General features: G+C 49.9%; 1 protein-coding gene across 1 annotated transcript; it reads right to left on the bottom strand.

Moving 5' to 3' along the window:
- Positions 1 to 119: 119 nt before the first annotated feature.
- LOC129785671 (E3 ubiquitin-protein ligase RBBP6-like) lies at positions 120 to 5263 on the bottom strand. The gene is made up of 3 exons (XM_055818974.1): positions 5051 to 5263; positions 2722 to 2821; positions 120 to 177 (listed from the first exon to the last, which is right to left on the bottom strand). Exons 1-3 carry the CDS (start codon positions 5214 to 5216, stop codon positions 120 to 122), a joined length of 324 nt encoding a protein of 107 aa, XP_055674949.1. The 5' UTR covers positions 5217 to 5263.
- Between the last annotated feature and the right edge of the window lie 6502 nt (positions 5264 to 11765).

The raw sequence follows: 11765 nt of genomic DNA, 5'->3' as shown, positions 1-11765 counted from the left end.
ATATATATATTATAAATATTATATATAAAACATATATATTTTATATATTTTTATATATATTAAAAAATTAGTACAAGGCTACATTTCTTAGACTTAGGTGCAGCATGTAGCAAAAAGTTTCAGCTTGTGTTTTTACATACCTCTTTTGATGTTCTACTCGCTGGCCCAGTTCGACTTCTAGAAGAAGAAAGAAAGATGATCAGAACTTAAAATAAAGCACTCGTAACCAACATAAAGCAGGGAAAACAGTTTATAAAACCTGAACATCAAAACATTGTGTACTGGTAGTCTTATGAATACGGAAATTTATTTCTATACATAAAGTGTGCTCTCCTGGTGCATTCAGTGCAACTGAAATAAAACCCAAAATCCCATTCCTTCTTTGCCCCCAATGACTCTAAGGTACAGAATACAGCAGTGCAAGAAGAAGTCCTCACATATTTTCTTTCTGCTCTCTAAGTACCAAAACTGTGAAGACTGTGCTACATTTTTCTGTTCTTAAATAGTCAGCCATCCAAATACGAAGGCACTTTCAGGCAATCTGTATAGCCCCACTACCACAAATAGGTACCAGATAGAGCACTTTGGTTTCTACACTCCTCTGACAAAACGAGAACAGTTGTCTGTAGAAAAGTGTTTCTTGGTGGAAGCCCAAGCACTGTGTTCAGGTACCTACCATACTTAGCCTAAAGTGACTACAAATAGCAGTAGAAACATCACCTGAAAGCAGTTCCTAGGATTTTCTGAGATCGAGGAGGCCTGTGTTAAAAAAATAAGAAAAAAAGTCTTGATTACCAGAACTTCCTTTAAGATCATCTTGAACATGCTACAATATTTTAGGGAACACTTATGACACACAAGCCCTTGCCGAGATTCCACATACTCATTGGTCTGTACCTGCATGCTACTCATGAATCAAACATGCAACCGCCCATCTAGTTAACAAACAACTCATACCTCATCCAAAGCGTCCCACGAGCAGAGGCAACCCAAAGGCTGCTGTGCAAGTCCTGCACAAATAGAAAGGCTCATACTTCCTGACACTGCTACACCACCACCAGGCTCGCGAGTACAGCCACGTACCTCCTGAAGATGAGGAAGCGCGAGGAAAAGCTTTAGATTACCACACCATGGTTTCTTCATCCACTTGCCTTGAGGAAGATACTACAAGGTGACTAACACATTCCTGAAGGCCTCTCCACCATGACAGCATGCATTCACCATTCCCAAACATTAACAGCTCTACCAGTTGTTTCCACAATGGTTCCAGCTGAAGGAATAGAAAGCTGACCTGCCTGATCCATTTGCAACTTTAGCAGAGCAGCGGCATTCATCCCTTATCCCCACGTGCAGGTGCTTCTTGGATCTTTGATGCTAGTGGCACCTAGCCTCTCATTTTAGGGCAGCATTCCAACACCAGGAGAGGGCGTCATCCAACCAGAAATGGAGGCTATATTGACAAGACAGCACTAAGCATCCCCATCTAAATTAACCCCCCAAACAAGGCCATGCTTAGCAGCACAGTGCTGTGGCATCCAGAAACTCTTGGTAGTGCCTGAAAGCACTAATATGCCCAAAGCTTACAGGAGAGCCACATAAATTCAGGGGGGTTTGCTTGCAGATGCTTCATGGGTACTAGGATGCTGCTGTACTGTTTGTTTGAGACACGCTGAAACTTGCCGGTATACTTTATTTATTGAGAACTAACATTAGAAAGACACGGCATAACCACAAGTCAATAATATCTACTAATGGTGGAGGAGAGGTCTGTCTTGAAGAAGGCTGGAAAACATGACCATTCAAACCATGCTGACGCAGCTGATACAGAACTGGACTGGACGAATACATCGATGACAGCAACAATGCTGTAGTCAGGCTTACATTTGAATATCTGCAATTGTAATCAGATTCTCTGTCCTCCATAAATCTGAGGAATACAGCAGTAATACCTGGAGCACAGAGAGCAGCTTAGGGTGAAATCAAACTTAGAAAGGTAACTACCAACATTTGGGAATGTGCCCAACTGCTTTCTGAGCTTCAGGCTTGGAAAAGATCAACTGCTCCTTCACCGTCCTGGCACAAAAGGCAATACGCTTTAGGACGTTGCTCTTTTTCTCTTGCCCGACACAGGCATTGTCTTTAGGAAACTAATAGGAATCACTTAAGAATGAAACTTCTTGTTCGCACGGTTTGCCAGCTGGCCACTCTCAGTCTTTCCTCTGGAGACAGCATGCAGCCCCGCCACCCCCACCCCTCTGGGGTGTAAGAATACCCTGCCCCCCCGCCCCCAAACAAAGGAAGCAGTCAAAAACTGGGACTCGGACTGCTGGCAGATGGGAAGCAATTACCAGTTCACACTGCAATGTGTCTCTCCGTTTACTCTAAAAGCAATACAAGCAAAAGCATAAAATAAGGAATCTCTCTGCATAGAGGAAACAGGATGGAGAACTTGACTCTCAGAAAAACCAACCCCAAGAACAAACCCAATTCAAACGTCTGAACAGCTACCACTGTTGGACTTTGAATGCCACGTCCCAGCGGGCTGAAAAATCTAAGTCTGCTTTGGGACAGATACATTCAAATCTGCCCTGTCACAACACAATTTAACAGCAGCTTTAACAAGAAAGAGACAACCGGAATGCCTCCGTAACCCAACAGGCACAAAGAAGGTGAACGCACTGAAACCCCTCCCACAGAACACAACGCGTTATGGCTACTTACCCAAGGTCTGTCTTGCCGGTAGCTTTAACTCCTCTAACAGGGACTCTCCTAACAGTTACCGATGAGTGCCTTGGAATCAGGGCATTGTCATCTGTGTATTCTGAAAACAACATCAATACAGAGAAAGCATCAGTCAGTTCGTAAGAGTGATATTAACATGTCATGACATAGCACTTCAGGGAACCCTTTACGGATAGAAAAGCAACATTTTACACACAGCGTCATGCTTTTATCATGTCCACACACTCACGGTACCTTTCCAGAAATCTTCAGGTCTGATAGTCAAACACAAGCAGCAAAATCTTTTCCATTTGTTTTGAATCGTTTCCATGCCAACAGCAAAATGGTCTCTAAAGTCACTAAAGCAGAGTCTGCTAAAACATGAGGCTCTTTCCTGATCTAACTTTCATTGCTTTTGCTCCTGTTAGCTTACAAAACCCTAGAACATGTCTCTATAATAGCGAGCACGGAAGAGGACACCCCCACCCCGCCTCCCACCTTTTAAAACACATCCCAACCATCCATTTTGCCTTCCCACCATCTTCAAAAAGAGTCCACCATCTCTTTTTTTTCCCCCCAGTGATGTGTAAAATCCTGTTTACTTTTAGCTTCTATTAGCATTGCTTCTATTACGAGATTTCCGTGATCACGCGGCTCGGAAAACTCTGAACAAGTTGGCCATCTTCACTCAAGGTTCACTGAAGGGTCTTTCCAAGATCATGCCAACACTTAGTCAGGACTCCTGCACAAAGTTATAAAACCCACTACCATATCTCCACAGGGAGGATCTCCAAGAACCCCCTTTAGGCAGGACATCCAGGCCTAGTTCTTTCCTTCATCTTCTGAAGGTGACTTTAAACACGTAGATGCTGTTCAATAAAAACGGAAAGTCACGGTTATGTATAAAACCCCAAAATCTGGCATACACATAAATGACACCAAAATGTATTCCTTAGCTTTGCTCTGACAACCGCTGGGGGATTTTTGCATTTTCACGGGGAAAACACCCTTACAAAAGTTCCAGTAAGCATCTGTGTCACAACCTGTACGTCTGCCTCTACCTGCATGTCTGTCTCTACTGCTGTATATGACACGCGATCCTGTAACACCCCCAAGACCCCTAACACCGTGCTGTTAAGTCTCCTCACAGATACTCTCCTGAACATGCTTTACCTATCTGTAGGTAAACAGCGTGTTTAGGTCCAACCACTTGAAAGGCTGGGGCCAAAGTTACAGTTACCGCAGCAGGCATGTTATTCTGTTTAAGTTTTAATACATCAAAGAGGGAGAGGAAAAAATCCTATGAGTACACATTGTAACGACAAGACTGTTGTGGGAATGTCACAGAACCACAGGAAAAAAGAAAAAAAACCCCAACCGATAAAATTTGAATGTTTAAGGAATGGAGATGGTTTCCAAGTCTTTGTATTTCTGACAAGTCATATCCAAAGTCTTTAATCACATGCAAGCTTTGCCAGACGGTAGATTACCAAACTGAAACAGCACACTAAGTAATACAAAACCATTACCGTCTCTGAGAATCAAGCACCATTTCTCAGATTCAAAAGAACTTAGGGTTTCTCTAAGAACATTTCTAGGTATATTCACCATAACTGATCTGCCATAAAACTTCAGTACTCCCCTGACACCGTTTAACACGCAGTACCACGACAAAAATGCACCGTTTGAAAGAAATGAAGAAATGATGCTCAATAGCATCTGAATGAATGTGTAGCATGGTGCAGCAAAGAAGCTGTATTAGCAAGAAATGCCAAGTACACTTTAGACAGAACACTCGTCTACAAGATGGCTTTCCAGGGTCTGCATAGATTCTCACTCACAGATACACTCTTGATCCAAAACGTTGCTACTGAGCAGTTTCTGCAGCAGCCAAGCACCGCTTTTCCAATGCGGTGGAGTAAAAGTAGCTGAAGACAAATTTCAGTCACCAAACCCACTTTTTTTTCCCCTTTAAATTAGCCACCCACTCCTTTTCTATCACGTTCAGCCTTCTCTGCCGGCTTTCAAAGAAATCCGGCAGGTCTGTGATGACAAGGCATTGTCCCACATTCCCTTATCGTTTTAGCTAGAAGGGTTCCCAGAAACCAAACCCCTTCCACGCGCGGTGTCGCACACGGGCCCCGTACGCTGCTGTGCCTGGCTGCGCACACAGCCCTGACGGCAGCTGCCAGCGCACAACCACGGAAGAGCAGCTCTGAGGCCCCAGCACAAGTCACCGCTGCCGGCCGTGGCCCAACCGCCTCACTGGCCGCCTGCGCCATCGCCAGCCGGCCGGTCCCCGGTCCCCGCGCCCGCCGCCCCCACGCACCTTCCATGGTCTGGGCGTTGGTGACCTGCAGGTCGCAGTGGGTCGCCTTCAGCCTCTCGCGGCCCATGATCTGGCGCCTGAGGTCGCGCAGGGAGATGTGGGGGCCGTGAAAGGTGACCACATCGGAGTTCAGCCTGGAGGAGAACTTGTAGTGGACACACGACATGGCCGGGGCCAGGCGGTGCCCGCTCCGCGATGGCACCTCACGCAGCAGCTGGCCTCGCGGCCCCCACAGCAGGTCAGGGCCCACCGAGGGGCCGGGGCCAGCAGCGTGGGCTGAGCCCGCCGGCTCCTCCTCGCAGCCCCGGTGGGAGGACGATGGGGACAGGCCCTGGCTCGGCCTCCGCTCCCTCCTCGCACCAGCGCTGCCAGGCCAAGCTGCTCGCTATGGCAACCCAGGCGGCTCCGCATTGTGACAGAGGGGCTCAGGGGGCCACTCAGCGCCCCTGGGGGAGGGGCCTTCATCAGCCCCGCCTGGGCCGCCGGTGTCCCTGCTGTCCCCCAGCCTGTCACCGCCCCGTGCCCTGTCACCCCCCAGGGCTCCGGTGTCCCTGCTGTCACCCCCTGGGGCCTTCACCATCCTGCGTCACCTGTCAGCCCCTGCGCCTGTGGGGGCTCTCCCAACAGCCCTGGGCACATCACTGCCCCGTGCCCTGTCACCCCCCAGGCTGTCACGGCCTGCTGTCCCCTCCTGTCACCACGCAGGCTGTCATGGCCTGCTGTCCCCTCCTGTCACCCCCATGCTGTCCCAATCTGCTGTCCCCTCCTGTCATCCCCAGGTTTTCACGGCCTGCTGTCCCCTCCTGTCACCTCCCAGGCTGTCATGGCCTGCTGTCCCCTCCTGTCACCACCCAGGCTGTCACTGCCTGCTGTCCCCTCCGGTAACCCCCAGGCCTGTCCCTGCCTACTGTCCCCTCTGGTCACACTCCACACTGCCACTGCCTGCTGTCCCCTCCTGTCATCCCCAGGCTGTCACTACCTGGTGACATAAGCTACATAAGATAAAAAAGAAAAAAGAAAAAAACCAAAACGAAAACCTGCTTAGGTGAACACCAAAACACCCACGACTTTCTCAGACTCTTCACTACCCCACATGTGAGTCAAGGGACAGGATCTCCCAAAGGCTCTTTTGCAGGCACTTCCTGAAGACACCCCCACCCCCCACCCCACCCTGCTTTTCTACAAGTGCACAAAGAGGTGAAGAAGAGTTTCATGTTTAAGTTAAAGGAGGCAGTTTCTGAAATTAGCTTAGGTGAAAAAACCAAGGTGGTGTACTCATGGATTTTCTCCTCTGCAAAGCCATGAAGAAAACATGAACCGCACTCCCCAAAGGCAAAGGAGCAAACTGAGGGAGAGCAGCTCATCGGTGCCTTTCAGAGCTTCAACAGTCTGGAGAAATGGGAAAAAACCCCATACAAAGAGAAACAGCAGCCAAGAAGCACTTTTATAAAATGCATATTGGGGCCTGTTCCAGACCTCAGAATGACTTTCAATATTGCTTTGCATGACTATTAGACCAAGGCCTAAAGTGGAGTGATAGCTTCTGCTTGCCGGGGCATGAGAAGATCACTCAAATGAGCGACACAGTAACAAGTAAACACCAAAGGCAACAGCGGAGCTTACCATTTCCCTCCACTGGCGACCAGCTGTGCAGTAAACCAGCTTAACCAGCCTCCCTAAGGATGGCTCTAAAGTCACTGAAAAGGAAAAAAAGAAGGTAAGTTCCTAGCCTGGAATGCAAAGGCACCATCTTGGCTCCCAGGCAGGTGGCACTGATGGCCCAGCAGGGTCATGTCCCCACGTTCCAGGAAAGATAAAAAAAGTGCAGGACGTGTTTGTGGGGTGGGTTTGATGCATCCTTTCTGTTTGGTGAAAGCCTGAGGAAGGATGTACCCCACGGTGGGACCGGTGGCACTTTAGACCTGAGGTTAAAAAAGTGCTGCACATCAGTGACACTGCCCAAGCTGCTTTCACCACCAAACAATAAAAGATTTGCTTTCTGCAGTATGGTGGGAATGATGCCATAAAGTCGGTCATGGAGAGAAACCCTCTAAGCCTTGCTTGCAAGTTTCAGAAGGCAGGCATTCTTTATGGCAGTGCTGGGAGCACGGGGGAATGTTTCCTCTGAGCGTGCTCACCCAGTTACTCGAGGGCACGCACTACGGACAGCAGAGCACTTGCACACTCATAGCGCATTACACATGCATTTTCAGTCAGGCACGGGGTGGGTTACAAGTTTCTTGCTTTAATACAAATGAGCACACACCCTCAGACAGCACTGCTGAGGTTTTTTACTAGCTCCCCATGCTCCCCAAGCGGGGCCTTGCCCTCTCTCGGGGGGCTATCTGAGTCAGAGGTCGCGATCTCCCCCCACAACAATTACCTCTGCCCGACTTCCAACCAACATTCTGCGGATCGCAGCACTCTATCGGCTTGTCTCCTCCTGTGGCCACAACGTCCTCACCCAGAGGCTCTTTCTGCATCACTGAAGAGAACGGAGATCTTTTCCCCATCCATTCTTTGTTCCCCATCCTTCCCAAGGCTGACTCCCTGGATGAGAGGTCCCTTAATTTGTCACTTCTAACAGCTTTAGAGAGTCAGCTTGGCCTAACCTTTGTGCGCAGGTGTGTTTAACGTAGAGCTAAACACACCAAATCAGTGTGGTAACTGGGGAGCTCAGACATCTTGTCCCTTTGCCGAGCCAGCAGCCTTCCCTTAACAGAATCCCTGGACATAAACGTATATACAGTGGAATCTATACGGTGGCATCAAACGTCCGCCCAGACACCACATCCGTCCCTAAAATCCTTCCCCCCAAACAACCCTGAAAGACTTCCCTTGACCCCCTCCTCCACCCTGGCTGTTCCTGAAATCATCCCCCACCTCCACCTCCCCGCCCTGTCCCTAAAACCTTTTCCCCCAGACCCTGGTCCAGCCCTCCCCCACCCTCGGCCCGTCCCTAAAATCCTTCCCCCAACCCCCCGGTCCTTCCCTAAAGGCCTCCATTAACCCCCCGTCCGTCCCTAAAACCCTTCCCCCAGGCCCCCCAATCTGTTCTCTAAATAACACACACACCCTCAACCCCCCCCACGCCCCCACCCCCGGTTTATCAATACACACACACCCACCTCCCCCCACCCCCCACCCCCCCCACACCCACTCCCACAAACACACATCCTTGCCCCACCCCCACACACCCCGCTCCATCCCTAAACACCTTCATCCATTCCCACCCGTCCGTCCCTAAACCCCTTCCCCCCGCCCCCTCCCCTGCCCCCGTCCCTCTGTCCCTGGCACGGCCCAACTGCCCAGCACCACCAGACCACTCTGGCCCAAACACCGTAAGGCAATGGTTCCCACCTGCCAATAGCAAGTCGAGGAACATTTTTTCTTCTTAAATAGAGAGAGTTTTACTTCACACAATGCCGACTACGCCAAATTATGTTTTGCTGACTGACTGGATACACAGCAAAGCTGAACTCTACATCAAATATAATCAAATCTATCAAATCTATCAAATGATGGAATATATCAAACGCAGTTTCTTATATTACAATAAAAGAAAATAGCATGCAATATGATAAAAGGAACCAGTAGCAGTTACTGTGAGCAATATGATAAAAGAGCAACAGAAGCGAAGCATCCAATTGTTATTCCAAAGTGTTAACATGCCTAAGGAAAGGAGACATCACCAATTCCCACCCCAATTCCCTTCGGCTGGGAGCCCCCTTGCAGCTGGTGCCAGGAGTCTCTCGGGAACTGGGAAATTCCCCTGGAGAAAGTGCCAGGAAGGAATTCTCTTGCTGCTTCCCACCGTGCATGGTAGCCATGTGAGGCACAGCGCAAGGGTTCTGCTCCCTGCTTTCTGTGGTGAGAAAATTGACACAGCACTTTAGAACTCATACAGAAGCAAAAAACATGGCTTGGGAAAGTGCAGCGCTGCTCCCCTGGAGAGGGTTCCAGGCAGGAATTCTCTTGCTGCTTCTCACCCTGCCCTGGCAGCCATGTGAGGTACAGCACAAGAGTTCTGCTCCCTGCTTTCTGTGGTGAGAAAACTGACCAAAACCTTGTGCACTCATGCAGAACCAGAGCTCACCCTGTCAAAGTGCAGCACTGCACCCCTGGAGAAGGTGTCATGAAGGAATTCTGTTGCTGTTTCTCACCGTGCCCGCGCAGCCATGTGAGGCACAGCAGAAAAGTGCTGCTCCCTGCTTTCTGTGGTGAGAACATTGACCCTTCAGAGTTGCAGTTGTTAAGAGCCAATAAAAATCATCTTGGGAAAGTGCAGCCCTGCCCCCCTGGAGAACATGCCAGAAAGGAATTCTCTTGCTGCTTCTCACCCTGCCCGGGCAGCCATGTGAGTCAGCACTAAAGTTCTGCTCCCTGCTTTCTGTGGTGAGAAAATTAACCCCTCACATTTTCAATCATATAGAGCCAAAAAAAGCCTCACCTTGACAAGTGCAGCACGGCTCCCCTGGAGAAGGTGCCAGGAAGGAATTCTCTTGCTGCTTCTCACCCTGCCCTGGCAGCCATGTGAGGCACAGCACAAAAGTGCTACTCCCTGCTTTCTAAAGTCAGCAAAATTGACTGTCCACAGTTGCACTGATGTAGAGATAAGACTTTCTTACTCAAAAGCAAAACCCAAGAAACCACGTACCCCTGGGAACCCCCTTGTCCTTCCGTGTGGCTGGTGACTTCCCATGGCTCTTCCACAAGGCAGGACAGATAACCACGAATTTGGAAGCCCACGTTAGTTCAAGTACACTTAGTCCTCTGACAGTCACTACTTATGGGCCAGCGGTCCTCTCACCCCTCCACAGATCTGCCTGTTAGTCCTCTAGCAGTCATTCCCCATGGAGGGACCACAAGTCCTCCACACCTACCTACCAGCTCACCAGAAAATAGTCAGACCACGCCAGAAGTGACACTGCCTGACCTGCAGGAGATCTATTAGACCAGTAACGATGGTTTCAAGACAGAAAAAACACCACCATCCACCAGCACAGCAGAAAAACAACGAGAAGAAACTTCGTACACAAACCAAAGGCACCCATCCAAACCCCACAAAGGCAAAATAGCTGAAAAAAGGCACTCTCCACAAAAAAAACAACCACACAGATCACAAGATAAGATAAAAATGCCATAACCCCAGGAACACAGGGCCAACAAACACAGATTCTGTCCATAACAGTAACACACTTTGACACTAACTCGCTTGACCTCTGACATACTTGACCTTGTTGCCCCCAAACCACAGCACATCGTAGCCCTAAGGCAACACAAAACGGAGCACAAAGTCCCTGAAGATCTCCGCCAGGGCAAAAGCAAAGCACAGAGCCACACAGGAGGGGGGGTTGGAAGGGACCCGTGGAGGTCCTCTGGGCCAAGCCCTCTGCTCCAGCACGCTCGCCTCGAGCAGGTTGCTGAGAACTGTGTGCCCTTGGCCTTTGAAGATCCCCAAGGACAGAGACTGCACAACCTCCTTGGGCAACCTCTGCCAGCATTTGATCGCCCCGAGGGGGAAAATTTGCCATTTCTATCTCTCCTTTCACTGTACCGCATTCCAGAACAGCCATGAGATGACAAGCTCAGGCTTGAAAGCCAGTGCTGTGGCTGGCCTGAAATTCTGTCCCCCTTTTTTTCATCCACTAGTAGCTAAAGGAGGACAAAGAAGGATTTCTTTCAAAGGAGAACGTCTCTTTTCCTCTGTCCTTCTTCTCTACCAGTGATCTGGATTCTGAGTGCTGTGCCACTGTCCTAATGGCTGGGATAGGGATACTTCTTGTAGGACAGGGAGGAGGTGACAGTGGAGATGATCAGGCTGGGGAAGCTGAAGGAAAACGCAAGCAACTGGAGTTGCCTGGAGCAAGAGTGGCCAGCTTCCGAGCTAGGTCACCTCGTGTCCTCAGCTCCCATGCAGGAGCTGAACCACACACATGGACTGCAAAGCAGTGTGACCCATAGAAAAAAGTTTGCTTGGCTCGGGATCGCCCAGGGGCATTTAACTGCAATTCCGCCCTTGTCAGCAGGAAGGAAACATGCCCTGCAAGCACACACTGAGGCACGACACCTTGCCCGGGGCTAAAGGGTACCTCAGGAGACCTACATGGGACCCCCCAGCACCTGGATTGCTGGCTGGAGGATGCGTAGGTCAAAGGACCCTGATGGGAGCCCTGCAGGCTCTCATGCATTGGACCAACGGGCACCTTCCCTTGTCATACAGAGCATCCTCTCGGATGCTCTGGACAGTTTCTGGTAGATCTCTGGAGAAGAGCTTCTCCCCAGGCCTCTCCCATGGGCTTGCTCACCCCCGGAGCCCTTCCCAAGCACAGCCCCAGCAGGTGGATGCAACCGGCGTTGCAGGGAAGAACAAGCAGCAGGCACCACAGTCAGCACTGCGGGAAAGCTGGGACCCCAGACACCCACCCAGGCTCTCCAATCCCAGCCTGGCCCACAAGAGTGCCTTTATCTCCCTTTCCCAGAAGTGCTGAATTCCCCTTCCAGCATTAGCCACTGGACCCACGCTGCTTCTTGCTGCAGTGTACAACAGCCACAAGAGAATTTGCTAGATGTCTCTGATTTCCTGCATTTTTCCTGAACAGGGCGGGTGTGTAACTCTCTGAATCGCTTCTATTTGAAGCAAGGCATTGCTTAGGGTCAACAGTGAAACGAGACACGGGCCATCAAAAGCTGACTACTTTTCCCCTTCTTTGCC

This window comes from Falco peregrinus, chromosome 14 (genome assembly GCF_023634155.1).
Source record: "Falco peregrinus isolate bFalPer1 chromosome 14, bFalPer1.pri, whole genome shotgun sequence".
In the NCBI taxonomy this organism is placed as follows: Eukaryota; Metazoa; Chordata; class Aves; order Falconiformes; family Falconidae; genus Falco; species Falco peregrinus.
The sequence above is the reverse complement of the archived record's forward strand: the minus strand, read 5'-3'. Positions and strand labels throughout refer to the sequence as shown.